Source organism: Triturus cristatus, chromosome 3_2, assembly GCF_964204655.1.
Source record: "Triturus cristatus chromosome 3_2, aTriCri1.1, whole genome shotgun sequence".
Taxonomy (NCBI): Eukaryota; Metazoa; Chordata; class Amphibia; order Caudata; family Salamandridae; genus Triturus; species Triturus cristatus.
The window spans coordinates 218,958,803-218,974,201 of record NC_140584.1 but is presented as its reverse complement, the minus strand read 5'-3'; the positions used below and the strand labels follow the sequence as shown (position 1 = coordinate 218,974,201).

Genomic DNA, 15,399 nt, shown 5'->3' with positions numbered 1-15,399 from the left:
AGGGCTACGCGTGGTACGGCCCGTACCCACGTCCTGAGGGCGTGGGTACGGGCCGTACCACCATTGCAGTGGTGACGTAGGGCTATGCGTGGTACGGCCTGTACCCACGTCCTGAGGGCGTGGGTACGGGCCGTACCACCATTGCAGTGGTGACGTAGGGCTTCGCGTGGTACGGCCCGTACCCATGTCCTGAGTACGTGGGTACGGCCCGTACCTCCATTGTAGTGGTGACGTAGGGCTATGCGTGGTACGGCCCATACCCATGCTGAGGGCATGGGTAGGGTCCGTTCCACGCGTACCAGTACGTCACCACTGCAATGGTGGTACGGCCCATACCCACACACTCAGGACGTGGGTACGGGCCGTACCACGCGTAGCCCTACGTCACCACTACAATGGTGGTACGGCCCGTACCCACGTCCTGAGGGCGTGGGTACGGACCGTACCTACATTGTGGTGGTGACGGATACGCATGCGCGGGTATTAGTGGACACACCCCCCGAAGTGACCAGACCCTGGAGGTCAGGTATGTACAGTATATGGTATGTTTTTTATATATTATGTCGAGGTTATGTTTTCTGCCCCTCGCACCCCCTCTGCCCCTGGGTGTGGTTCTGACTTTCTGCGGCGTGCGCGGCGATTTCTGTGCACCAGGTCGTAGGCTATGAGGGCCAGGATGACACGTAGGTTGGTGTCCATGGCTGTCCGTTGCGTACCGCTGCTCCTTGTTCGCGTCGTCCTCAGTTTCCTGGGAGTTTTCGGCTGCCGGAAAAATATATACGTGCAGAATGACGTCGGCACGAATCGTACTTGCTGGTCCGTGGAACGCTGCCTGACTCCGTCCGGACGTCACGTACAAGAAGCCCCGGATCGGAATTGTGGGTATTTTTTGCACGCTCGTAAATTTTTACGAATCGGACGGAAATGGCCTATCGGGACGAATCGTACTTGCTGGTTTGTAAACTGGAAATCCCGAGTACGAGTCGTATAGAGAAAACGCTCTGAACTGCGATTCGTACCGGGGATTTCCATGATCGGAATCGGCACCAAAATGTACTTAATAGCTGGGACATTACACCACTCACGCATTACTTGACCTGTCAATTGTATTTGATACATATCTCACTCCACTCTGAGCAAAGCCCTTTTTGACCTTGGAGATTTGTACTACAGCACTTAAATAGATTTTCTCCTTTCTCTGTAGGAGAGCACAGTCAGTCCATCTAATATCCTTTAAAAATCTAATGTAGTTTCCTTTACTTTGGGGATTTCCTAATTGATCTTCTACTAGTCCTATGCTGTACAATGTTTGCATTACCCTGTTGGCCAAATGTACTCGTTCCTTTGGTCTTGACAAAATTTCCTTAACAGATGACATTCAGATTATTATTTCCATACTGAATAATGACATACAGACCCAAACAAATGTTTAAGCTTGCATGAGCTCTGTTGTTTGGGAAATGAACTCTAACTGCATTAAAACTAGTAGAGATAAAACAGGGGTTTTCAGGTTTGGCCGAAAAACAACTCTGCAGTCCAAATCTTGGTGACCAGCAGAATTGGGGATCTCCCAGGACCCAATTTTCATTGCAATGAATTTGGGTTTAATCTTTAACCAACAAGAACTGTGTCCCACTCCTTCATTCTCTAGCCTGTAAGGCCGTAATACACTTCTGATAGTCTCTCGGTTGGAGTAAGGGAGCTCGCTCAACCTTGGGCTCCCTGATTACCTCTCTCATCACCTTCAGATCATTCAAGACTAATTTTTGGTCACACTGCTCATGCTTCATTGTCTTCACACCTTGTGTGACCTATATTGGCTACCTATAAAGTGTTGCCTCACATTTAAAGCTTTATGATTAGTGCATTAACCAGCCCACAATTCTAGTCCAAGGTTCTTAAACATAAATAAAAACCTCACCTTCCAAGGAGAGCTCTCGGGTCTCTATAAGCCAAACTTTTATCAGAAGTTCTCTGAAGTATATCCCCCAAATAATTTTTTTGTTGAATAAAGTTGTATTTCAAGCAATAAAAGCAGTATTACATAAAATAAAACATACAATAGCAAACCTATTATGGTGATTTCATTACTTTACTATTGTAACATTTTTTTAAACTTTACTTTTTAGAGGTATGAGAATTATTTAAAGTGAACATACAGAAACTAGGAAAAGAAAGTAGGAGAAAGTACAGAATAAAAGAAGCAAGACAATAGAATAATTGATTAAAAAATAACATTATTTAAACAGCTGAGCAATTGGATACAAATATAGTTATAAGGCAACCATGGCAAACCACTACTAAATTACTTTTATTGTCTAATGAGAAGTATCTATCCTGTGATTATATGATTCAACCAAGACTGATGTTTTTAAAAGCCTTTCCAACACAAAGTTATTTGCATGAAAGAAACAACAAGAAACAAGTCCAATAAATTGACATTAAAAGTAGAGTTGCAATCAGAAAAGATTCATGAAATGCAAAACAACATATTTAAATGAATGGGGGCATTACATTGCAAAGTTTTAAAGGATTCAGACCATTCCATGGTCCAAAATGAAGTTAACACATTTACGTAAAAAACATAACATAGGAAGTAATGTGCCATCTTTACTATTACATGACCAACAAATGTTGGAAATATAATTATCCATTTTACAAATATAAAAATCAATAGGAAGGAGGCTAAAAATAAAGATAGAGTAATATTTGTGTAATTAGAAGTTTAAGCAATGGGAGGCACATTTTGCTCCACATTTATATGCAAATGTGTATTCTCAATATACTGATTTTCAGAAAATAAACTGAAAACCCATGTATTCAATTGGTTTTCTGACCTAGTCGGCATGTTGTTTCCCTGTACCCATTTAGTACAAGAATGGCCTTAGGGGTAATCGTTGTGCTTTACAAGACTCATGCCACAACATCAAAATTGTTTACTTTTACCCTAAGACATCCCCCAGGTGAATGAAAGTCTTGGAGAACTTATGAAATACCAGGGTAACTTGACCTAGAATTACGGATTCCAAAGGTAATTCCTAAATTCTCAGGGGAATCTCAGGATTCAACCAGCAATCCATGTTAATTCTGCACCCCCAGAGTTAATTGGACCCTCACAATTGTTAACTCTGTGGGTGCAGAATTAACACCAATGTGTCTGGCACACTCATAATTAGGCCCTGAACTGTGATTTGTGCAACGTATTTGGAAATTAATGTGTTGTACATTACTTTTACATAGTTGACATTAATAGCAAATATACTGCCTTCTCGATATGTTGTAAATGATAAATGTAATAAAACGTCCTGATGTACTGCATCGAGAAAGACTGTCCCTGTCTAACACAGACGGGAAGCATATTATTTGGATAAGTCCCACAATCTATAATACAAAACCTACAGACAAGTAAAGAAAAGTATTCCTTACTTCAAACATCAGAAAACTTAAATGTAAAAACGTTGCACTGCTCCGCAACATGATTACATTTAGAAAACCATAATTTGGAAGACACTATTTTATTGATGCCTATATGCAACCAAATCAATGCACCATGTTTGTGATTTTTAAAGACAAAAGCAATTAATAAAAATCCATTAACACTAATGCCATCACCCTATGTTTCACACCTGACTGAAAATGCATTTGTAAAGGTAGTTAAACTGAGTGTAATATTCATGCTTTTTACTAGGTACACTAACTTTAATTTTATTTATTTACCCACAATGCATGCATCAAATAGTCACTGTGGAATCACAATTGCACCACTATGGTTTTTAAAAAGCAACTTTCCATCTTTTTCATCACTGCAGTCTTGTGTTTTTAAAATGTCTAAAATTGCAACTTTCCAGTCAGATGGGGCTACTTTAAAAAGGTCAATGGTGTGTGTTAAGAAATCCACAAGAAGCTCTCCATCTCTGCTGCCATGGACATAGCATTCTGAAATGTCAATTTCGGATGGTAAATGGTAATATTCATAGTTAACTCTTTGCTCATCTAGAATTGTCCTCACATCCGAAGAAGTGATTAATGAGACCGTATCATCCTTGGCATAATTCTGGGCATGTTTATTCCATAATGTGTCCCATCCACCGTTTCCTGTGAAGGGGAAAATAAAGTTTATTATACATGGTAAGTCATGTTCTATAAAACAATGTTGAATGCTTGAAGAGAAATGAAAGAGATGCACTGACCAGAAATTTACTTACTCATAATCAGACTCATTGACTGTACTGCTGGTGTGGAAATCCGCAGGATAGGACAGACATTGCTAATACCTAAACAAACTATGAGGTCAAAGGAGAATTCTCAGTTTCAGAATGGCTCCTCTCCTCATAGATTTTGTTATAAACCTTCATCAGTGTGACCCTTTTCTCTGTAGAGCCTTGCAAGTTCCTGAATACCTTCCCAACGAGGATAAGGGCTGATCCCAAAATGTGGACCCAAGTGAGTCCCTGATTTGAGGTATTTATATACCAACCTGCAAAACTATGGCTAACACACCTTTTGTGACCCACTACATGTGAAAAATCAAGATGCAGCTCCATGATCCTGAAAAATTTGTTTCTGTCATTTTGATGAATTAGACATTTTTAAGGGGGAGACAGATGGTGGCAAAGTGAGCCACAGATAGTGCTGATCAGCTCTTCTGCCAGTCCCACATCATGTACAACCATGTTGTCTTTTCACCTATGGAGGCAAAAAGTGAGAGGACTGAAGCTAGTTTTGCCATTTTCAATAGCATACTTATCTACTCTCAGTGGGTGACAACAGCAATCATTAGTGTCATGGTTACACCCAGTGGAGGCAACAGCGGCAGCCATGCCTTCCGAACCCTAGGCAACGAATGCTCCAGTTGGGGCTCAAGAAAATCGAAAGGCTTAAGATTTAGCATTTGGAATCAGTCATTCAAGAATGGACAACGGGTGATTGAGTACCTGTCCAATTGAGCCAGTCTTCCAACCGATGGCATAGCCAATGTTTAGGATTCCCCAGTCAATTCATGCCTCTGTGATGCCATGCAAGGGACCTTAGAAGCAGAAGTTGTTGTGATATCAGTGCACCAGCTCCATGAGAAGACCTCAGATTCACCTGAATTTGGAATTAAGGTCACAGACAGGGGCTACATAGAGTGACAAGATGTATTAGGATGACAAAAAAGTATCCAGCAAACCTGCTTGTTCAGCAACAAATAGAGACACAAATGTTGCACTCAATTCTGATAGAATAACATTGGTCTCTTCCACTTCTTTCAAAGTAATTCACCTGAAAAACTAAAGCAATTCACTAATGTTGAAACAGACTCAGAAACCTTTAAAGGAAGCTTGAGTTCCACTGATAAGATAACCACCCTGAATTAAAAAATGATGAGCACATCCTCAAAGGTTCGACTAATGCACACTTGGTATCCCATTCTCTAAGTGCTAGACCATAAACCTAAACTAGGTTTTTAAAGGAGCCTACATACATTTGACGCTTTACGGCTTTTCGGAGGGCAAAATGACAATAGTGAATCTTCTGAAATATAATATATTCTTTATTCTAGACAGGGGTAAAACAGCATTAGATATGCTCGAAGCCAGCAGAGAGCACGGCGGGTGAGGCCTGAGGAGGGTACCCCACCACTGGCGTTGGGTGGCCACAGCTGGTCCTTGTCTGAGTAGTGGAGCACAGGGGTGGGCTGTCCTGAAGCCCCTGGAGTGCAGGACAATGCTGCGAGGGACGAGGCGGAGTGCCCTCGGAGAGAGCAGGGGCAGGTCGACTGAGGCCCGGTGCAGCATAGACTGGCTGCGGCAAGAGGCAAAAGGCTGCTGGATGGTAGACACACGATGGGGGCCTAGAAGTTGGATCCCGGCCAGAGCAGACTGTTGAGGGTGTGCTGACTTCGGCGCTGGGGTCGGAGAGACTGCGGCGGAGGTGCTGCACCTCAGCCTCTGTTCAGCCTAGAGGTAACGACGGAGGAGCACCTGAGCCCGGAGAACTGATGGGCTACCTGATGTTTGGAGGTGCCCTGTCCTTGGAGATGCTGGGGGCCACACCACGACCCTGTTAGCAAGAGCTTGGGGGAAATCTGTGGAAGACCTCGTGGACCTCACCAGCCTCTGGGGTGGATCCTGTAGACGGGGGGTGGCGGTGCCCCTCCACTGTGCCCACTCTGTTCAGAGAGCTCGTAGAATACTGCGTACTGGATTGCCCAAATGGAGGACCCCAGAGGCAACCCCGCATGGGGGGCCGCCCTGCGACAAAGTGGTGACCCGCTACTCGGGGCCTCCTGCTGCATACTGAGGGTGAGTGGCGCTGCGGGGAGCCCTTCCAGGAGGCAAGATGCCTAATCCCAAGCAGAAGCAGGGAGGGACCCAGCCCGCGACAAGATAGACTCCGCCGGTAGCGCAGAAGAGCGGCACTAATGAACCGGCTGGCGATGACGACTGTTGGACTTGGCCCTTCTGGCAAGTTCACCCCCAGAACTTTTTCCTGTGTTGTACTAGTGGTTTTAGGCCTCTAGGCGCTTTCACACTGTGCCCCAGTGGAAAGCGCGTGCGCTCTGTGTATGGTTTAGTGAGGCTGACCTGCCCTCCCATAGGAATGCATGGGGGATCTGAGTGACCGTGCTAAGTCCAGAGGGGAGAGGAGTGCAGGGTTGAGTTTGGTATGTGCAAACTCGTGAGATTAAATGCTGCGCGATGATGTGTGCGGCTAGTGTAAAAGTACCACTTCTAGACGCTGGCATAAATGTGCAGTGAATGTCTGGCTTGCGATTGGCTGGTGTGTCTGTCTCCAGGAGTCAGGATGGGTCTGCCCCGGTGGTGAATGGAGAGAGGTGCAGGTGGATGAATGGGAGGAGTACACCTGGGACCTGAATAGGGCTGGGCTTTCCCCACACAATGCTGGCTCCACCCCCTGTGGTGCGTCTAATGTCCCTGGCCTGTCCCGTGAATAGGGAGAGGGGCTGAGCAAAACAAAGTGCTCAGGAACCAGTTGCATCTGGTCCACCCCTTCCCTGCACCTTTGGAAACAAAGGATTTGGTGTATAAAAGAGGGGCTGTGACCCCATGAAAATGTTCTTGTTCGTGGACTTGAAACAACCAGGGGCGTGCTGCTGCTGGGGCCCAGGGGAAGGCTTGCCTCCCTGGGCCCTGCCCAGCCCCTGGACACCTGGTGGACTTTGTGGGACCTTTTGGCTGCTTTCTTGATCTATCGAGGACTTTGTGTTGGTCCTGAACATAGCGCCTGGAGAGCCCTTTATTCTAATTCCCCCAGAGAGAGGACCTGGGGCTGTGCAGCATCGCGCTGCTGAGAGAGGGAGAGGGAATCCCCAGACTAGGGATTCCCCCATGATGCCGGCCTTGCGGGAGCCCACCCGCTTATTTGGTTGCTTTTTGGTGCGCAGGTGCTCACCCTGCGTCTTCGGTTTTGTTTCATGATTAATGCGGGTGCCCAACCTGCTTGTGGGAGTCCAATGCGGGTGCCCACCCCGCTTCTACATTTATTTTCCCCCTCGAGGGAGCCTACCCCTCATTGTGGCCGGAGAAATAGCCGCCGCTGCCCAGCCGCAGCTGCCCGGAAGTCAGGCAAGTCTGCCTGTGACAGGGGCGGGACCAGCGGCTGGGTCAGCGAGCGGGAAGTGTTGTGAGCGTTGCGGGGCTCCCATTGGCTAGAGGGAGCCCCCCGGAAGAGGAGTCTGTGAAGGAGCCGCGAGGGCTCCATCTTGCAAGCCCCGGTCCCGAGATGGGGGACCGGGTGAAGCGCGGTGAGGTGTGGCTGCTTCCTTCATGGAGGGTGGGACCCCACCACGCCTCCGCAAGCCGACAGGTAAAAGTCCCGGGTCCCAGGAGAGGGCCCGGGTGTAGACGGCAGCGCAGGGCTCCCAGGAGTGAGGGAAGCCCCGCGCCGCGAGAGGAGTGAAGTCTCGCCCCGATGAGGAAATGTGATTTTCGATCGCGATCGAATCGACCCGCCATTTTGTGCTCCGCCACCATTTTGTGTTGCCCTCACTCAGGCAGCACGGCGAACCAAGTCATTTCTGCATTTCTGCTTTTTCTGCAACATCGTGTCGAAATAAGCCTTCTGCCTCTGTTTACGAAGCTGGTGTCAGGAACCGGCCGAGTGCACTAATACCCGTCTGGTTTCCTTAATCCCTGTCTCAACTATCTGTTGGTTCACACTATTCTTTCCTGACTCTATCTTATCATCTGGCCTTCACTGTCCTCTGCTCGTATTCTCTCGTTTCACAACTGTCCTCTAAAACACATAAAAGTGTCTCGCCATCTGCGAAGTCAGTTACCGGTCGTTAGATTGATTAACTTGTGGGAGGGGTGACAAACATGCATGGAGGAGAGGTTTCTCCGAGTTACATGACACTTTTGTTTTTCACCTTTTTCTATTGGTTCTGCTTTATTTTCCGACTCTTCTTACTGGTTCCTTTTTGTGTGCTTTAGGTGTGTTCTTGGTTAATGTATATATCACCTATGTACTATAAAAGACTGTGTGCCACGGAGTGAAGTGGCAGTCTCCTGAGAACCTACCTTGTGTATTGCTGGGATAACTGTGCTAGCTGCAGCTAATAAAATCCGATCTTTTATGCCGAACAGAGTGTCCCGTGTCTCTGTGCAGCTAAGCAGGAGAACCCCGAAGATATCAGGCGTACCCTGCGCCGCGTGGCCCATAAGGTTCTGGTTCTTCAACTGGCGCCCAACGTGGGACGGCTGCAGTGGTAGTGGTTCTGCCTGAAGGTCGTGAGGAACCCCGCAAGAAAATTCTGGAGGAATCGCGAGCCACGTTAAGCGACCCCTGTATGTCGAAGTGGTCCGAAAGTCTTTTGCAGCGTGGTTACTCCTTCCTGACGGCTACTGAAGACTGCTGCCCTGACTGCCGCCCTGCCTCAGCCCTTCTTTTGGTGATGTATGGTAAGGCGAGATGATAGACGGGCCTCTGTTGGCGTAAGAAGACGTCCTTAGTTAAGTATATTTGGTGGGTCGCTCCCACAACTTGTTCCTTTGTTTTGCCCTTAGGTCCTTAGATTCAACTATTGCAATAGCCGAAGCCGAGGGGTAAGTGCATTTGTACTACGTAAATTAAAATTTACCCCCTTGAAGTTTGTGAACAGTACCTGAGGCATCGCGAGATGCCTGGTCTGACTAAGTTTGGAAGATTTTGTTGCTTTGGTTGTAATAGGGATTCCCGACTTGAGGACTCTTGTCTGATTCCTTCGGTTGGAACTCCCACTTATGAGCTCTATTCAAAACATGGTGTTGGCCCCATTGCTTTTAACAAGGCATGGACCCGATACACGAAGAAAGATGGTGTTTTAAAATGGCCAGAAAATGGTAGTTTCGAGACTGATGTTGTAGATAATTTGGAAGCAGCGTTATTTAAGAGAAAAGCCCGGCCGGCAATGTTTGACTCTTTCCGCCTTTGGCGTAAGGAAGCCAAACAGAGAGAAATTAAGCAAGCAAAACGAGATAGGAAAACACAGGGTATGACGATTATACAGGCTGCCCAACAATTTAAAGATGACGAAATTAATAATGCGATGGAAATTTCAGAAAGACAGCATCGTATGGCAATAGATAAATGTTATCCAGTGTTGCCTATTTCCTCTCCCGATAAAAAGAAAGATTTAGAAGAAGATCCCCTGATGTCTCACCTATTGAGATTGCCTCCGCCCTATGTACAAGGTGCTAATGTACCTCCTTTGTTACAGCCTGTTCAGCCGCCAGCAGTACCTCCGCCTGCTCCGGCTCTTCTGACTTTGCCCCTTCCAGTATTATCGCCCCTACCAGCTTTGCCCTCGACTTCTTTGTCCTCATCTCCTGCTCCTACGCCTTCCGCTCCTCCTGAAATTGCTGGTTCTCTTTCTGTTAGTTTGCCTAATACCTTGTCCCCCATCCTTATGTCTAATTCGCCGTCTGTGCGTAAGCGACGCACAGACACTGTTACTGGTATTTTATCACCTTTCTTTGAAGCATTAAATGTATCACCGGCTTTTGCACAAAGACAGTCCCGTAGTCAGTTCCCAGCTTCTGAAGAACGAGAAAAATTGGACTCTCTCGCACGCAAATGGATCGAGAAGGGTCCGCAATATAGTGTGCCTGATATTATGTCTACCTTTTCGCAATTGAATGCGCCTACGCAAAGATATGTTTTTAATGTAATGTGTGACACTCTTGTTAAAGAATGGGAAGATACGAATTTAAATTTGGTTCCACAGGGTCTGTTAGATATTCAGGCTGATTTTGATAAAGGTCTTATTGTAGGTTCTAAAGTGGATAATGCTGTAAGGACACTTATCACCTTTAGAACTTTATTGTCCTCTCAGACTTTCCTTGATTCCGATCCTTCGGTTAGACTGACACTGAAAAATTACCTGATGAGGGAGGTTCCTCCGGTGTGGAAGGAAGCGGTTGCAGGTCAGGGTCCTAATCCAGCTGTTCCTGCTCACTTCCAGCGTATATGGGTACATGTCCCCTGGTAGAGATCTGAAGTTTTAGCACTCAAACAGTCTTTACCGGATCCACGGAAAAACCCTACGGATTATTATAAAGAATTGTCACAAACTGTTTGATGCTTGTATCATGAACTTAGCTGATATCGATATGTTGATGGGAAATGTTGTTCCACAAGCATTATGGGCTAAGATTCGTAAAGAAGATCACGTTCAAGAATTAGGTGGTGATTGGAATGCTATAGTTGCCGCAGATACAGCTCAAGTGGGTGGTGCGAAGCCTGATGTTTTGATTACGGAACTCCCCTGTAGAATTATTACGTTAATGAAAACGATGATGCCTGCCTTGAGAGTAAAATGGGATAAACTGGCAGCATGCAAACAAAAGAAAGATGAGAGTGTCTCCGACTTCTTCACTCGTTTTGAGGAGACATTCATTGATCATAGTGGTCAAGATATGGCTACAGAGGGTGGACAGCGATTATTTGTGGATACATTTGTGTATAATTTGCTTCCCGAGCTGTCACATAAATTAAAAGATTCCGAAAGTTCATGGGCTGTATCTTCTTCAGCCCAGATATTGGCTACTGCTCAATATTATGAAAACACGGATAAAGAAGAAAAAGAAAAGCAAGAGAAAAAGACGAAAGAATTAAAAACAAAGGTTCTCTTGCAACAGGCTTATCCTCCTCGCTATGTTCAGCCTCAGTTTCAACAGCCTCCGCAGTTTCAAAGGTTGTATCAACAGCCTGAACCATATGTTCCGCGACCTTTGTTAGGCCCTAATCAATGTGCCTATTGTAAACAGGAAGGTCCCTTTAAAAATAGTTGTCCGGTTTTATTGCAGCGTAATGGAACACCATCTGCTTCACGAGGTCGTGGTGGCCTCCAGTCGGTAAACAGAGGCAGAGGTCGAGGTATGTTGACTCAAGAACAACGTTCCCTTCCTCCTCCGAATTCCGTGAATTACTTTGATCAACAAAATGTTAGATCTGCACAGTACTACAATGAAGATCATTATATTGAAGGCGAGAATGAAAGTCTTCATGCTAACTAGGACAGCCATGGACAAAGTAAGGGAGTTGTGTTGATTCCAGTAGATCAGAATGGACCTTATGTTAATGTCACTACGATGAGTATTTCAGAGCCATTTCTTTTAGATACTGGTGCGATGAGAAGTTCTATCATTCATTCTAAACTCCCTGGGGCACCTTTGTCTGGCTTAACGAATGTATCTGTAGGATTTTCTGGCGCCCCAGTTCGTAATCCAGTCTCTAGCCCTTTACCTATTTCAATTGGCCCTTACGATCTAGAATCTCCACTTCTGTTGACGAATGGTTGTGGTGAGAATCTGTTGGGTTTGGACTTATTGAAAAGAATGTATGCTACAATATATTGTTCTCCTTCTGGTGTACATCTTACTTTAGGACAGAAACTGACTTCTCCAATGTACTTATCTAAAGACAAATTTCCACCAGAATTGCTTTCTCTCCCTACAACACTTTGGGCTTCGGGTCCGAACGATGTTGGTTGTCTTGAAATTCCACCTTATGTTGTCACTCTCAAACCTAATGTTCAATTGCCACATATTCCACAGTATAGAATTTCCACTGAAGGTGAAAAAGCACTTTTGGAAATTATCCATGATTTGATTCAGAAGGGTGTGGTTGAAGAAACAAGAGGAAACATATGTAACAGTCCTATTCTTCCTGTTCTTAAACGCACTGATCCTTCTCAACCTCCTGTTTACCGTTTTGTAATTGATCTCCGAGAGGTAAACAAAATTGTCGTACCACAGTTTCCCGTGGTCCCAGATATCACTGCCTTATTGACAATGATACCTTCCACAGCGACTTGGTTTTCTGTAATTGATCTGAAAAATGCTTTCTTTAGTATTCCTATTGCAGAAGAAAGTAGGGATATTTTTGGCTTCTCTCTTGGAGGCCGAAGCTTCCGGTTCAAACGCGCACCACAAGGCTATTGTGAAAGTCCCTCTATTTACAGTCAAGCTTTAAAGAGTCATCTTGATACTTTTCATTTACCATCCGGTGCTGCTCTTATACAGTACATGGACAATTTATTGATTGCTGCTGATTCAGAAGACATCTGTAAAGATGTAACTGTTGCTCCGCCGCCATTTTGTGTTGCCCTCACTCAGGCAGCACGGCGAACGAAGTCATTTCTGCATTTCTGCTTTTTCTGCAACATCGTGTCGGAATAAGCCTTCTGCCTCTGTTTAGAAGCTGGTGTCAGGAACCGGCCGAGTGCACTAGTCCCCGTCTGGTTTCCTTAATCCCTGTCTCAACTATCTGTTGGTTCACACTATTCTTTCCTGACTCTATCTTATCATCTGGCCTTCGCTGTCCTCTGCTCGTATTCTCTCGTTTCACAACTGTCCTCTAAAACACACAAAAGTGTCTCGCCATCTGCGAAGTCAGTTACCGGTCATTAGATTGATTAACTTGTGGGAGGGGTGACAAACATCCATGGAGGAGAGGTTTCTCCGAGTTACATGACACTTTTGTTTTTCACCTTATTCTATTGGTTCTGCTTTATTTTCCGACTCTTCTTACTGGTTCCTTTTTGTGTGCTTTAGGTGTGTTCTTGGTTAATGTATATATCACCTATGTACTATAAAAGACTGTGCGCCACGGAGTGAAGTGGCAGTCTCCTGAGAACCTACCTTGTGTACTTCTTGGATATCTGTGCTAGCTGCAGCTAATAAAATCCGATCTTTTACGCTGAACAGAGTGTCCCGTGTCTCTGTGCAGCTAAGCAGGAGAACCCCGAAGATATCAGGCGTACCCTGCGCCGCCAGGCCCATAAGGTTCTGGTTCTTCACCAACGAAGAGCGCCGGTGAGTAGGGGCTCCTCTGTTGTGTGTGCCGGTCAAGCCACAGAGTCACTGCCCATGTACTGAGCAGCCCCCGCCTGATACGGGGCTGCTCCATCGTTGCTGCGCCATCCCGCCTTCCTACGAGTCCCGGAGTGGGACTCTGATGGCACCCATAGTGCCAGTGCTATTTTCTTATTTTAAGAGCCCCAGCTGGCTCCAACGCTATGGGGACATGTTATTTCTAGAGCCTATGTGGCTCCAACGTGGGCCATATTTGTTTAAAGGCTCCAGCATGGTGGGCATGGTTATTGTCGCTAGGTCACCCCCACGAACATAATTGTTCTAAGAGCCTACGTGGCTCCAACGTTTTGGGGGCATCTTTTCCTTCTAAAAAGCGCCAGTGCGCTCTACAGTACTGGGGGACATGGTGTGTGTAGAGCCTAGGTGGCTCCAACGTTTTGGATATTGTTTCAGGGGCCATTGAGAGCCCATGCCTCCTATTTGCCTTCCACAGCTGCGCAGCACTTAGTGCCAGCTGCAGCGTTTAGGCCCTCTTCTTGTCCCCAGCTGCCCAGCAAGTAGTGGGCAGCTGCTACGTTTAGGTTCTGGCGCTACCTGGACCCTAATGTGATTGCGGTGTTATCGTGATTCATGTGTTAATGCTTATGGTGTTAGGAAATGTACTATGTATAGTATGTTTTGCGCACCCTGTATTTTGTACCTCTAGATAGGATTTCTGCCTAGGAGGTTGTTTTACCTGTTTAGGTTGATGTTAGGGAGATTGTACTTCCCTTTGTGATGTACGCCCCTAGTATAGTTATACTTAGGTGGTGAGGTCTAATGCGTTAGACTAACGAGAAATTGCATAATGTGTTTATGCCCCTGTGATGGATGCAGGATAGGTTTTATACCTGATTCTAGTGTGATGGCGCTGAGGTCATTATTGCGCCAGTAGTTACTGGTGGGGCTCTACAGTTACTTTGTGTTTCCTTTGGTATATGTTCTACATTTACTATTGGTGATTTGTGCTAATTCTGACTATGGCCCATGTGGCTCTGTCTTGTGTAAATAGTCCCTTTTAAAATTCTACCCAGTGCCAGTTGGCACAGTGTAAATTATGTGATTATCATCTAATGTGTTTTGGTAGAATACAAAGGCTATTTTGTATATATAACCTTGTGTGGAGTTTCTTTTGTGGTGGGCCTTCGGTGTTGTTGCTGGGTGTGCGCACAAACGCTTTACACATTGCCTCTGGGATAAGCCTGACTGCTCGTGCCAAGCTACCAAGGGGGTGAGCAGTGGTTATGTTTGGCGTGTAACTTCCTTGCCCTGACTAGAGTGGTGGTTTCTGCCTGGCTTTGGCGCAAGCCTTAGCCAACCAGAAATCCCATTTCTAACATTGGTGATCAGCGGTGGGATAGGACTTGCGTTTGCGCAGTACCACAGCGACGGCTGGCTGCACTACAAAACTCTGCATTTAGATTTTCACATGGAAAGGGATTATTGTTTTAAATTGTTTTAAGTGTCATTTCTGTGGAAATGTGTTTCTGGATTCACCAGTATGGGTGGAATCCAGAGGTGGCAGCAGATGTGTGTCCAGTGCATGTATTCCCATTCCCAGTTCCCGGGGTAATGGTACCTGTGTCACGTGGTGGTCAGGTTGAGAAATCAGGGGCGGTAGAAACTGTCTTACCAGTCTTGGGAGGGGTGGGGATGAATGTGTAATGCGCTGGATGAATGTGAACGTCCCATTCCCAGTTCCCGGAGTAATGGTACCTGTGTCACGTGGTGGTCAGGCTGAGAAATCAGGGGCGGTAGAAACTGTCTTACCAATCTGGGGGGGGGGGGTGTGTGGATGAATGGTGTGAGTTCTCTGAAATAAGGAGCTTGCTGAATACTTTGGTGTGAGTTCTCTGAAATAAGGAGCTTGCTAGTTGATTGGGTGTGAGTTCTCTGGGATAGGGAACTTGCATTGGGGAGTGATTCCAAAAGGAGTGGCTGAGGTTCAGCGTAGCCCAGCTAGGTCTCGGTCACGTCCTGACTCTGCGGAGAAGGAGTGGGTGGGACTGCGTGTCCCCAGGTGCCCGAAACCCAGTCTCAGGGCCTGGATGGTTTCTTTAGG

General features: G+C 46.1%; 1 protein-coding gene across 3 annotated transcripts in view; it reads right to left on the bottom strand.

Moving 5' to 3' along the window:
* Positions 1–2,073: 2,073 nt before the first annotated feature.
* LOC146857047 (histamine N-methyltransferase A-like) overlaps positions 2,074–15,399 on the bottom strand; it is a 544,350-nt gene continuing 531,024 nt past the window's right edge. For all 3 annotated transcript variants that reach the window (XM_085647547.1, XM_085647545.1, XM_085647546.1), the window contains one exon: positions 2,074–4,095. In XM_085647547.1, coding sequence (XP_085503673.1) covers positions 3,740–4,095 — 356 coding nt within the window. In that variant the 3' untranslated portion in view covers positions 2,074–3,739. The remainder of the gene's footprint in view (positions 4,096–15,399) is intronic.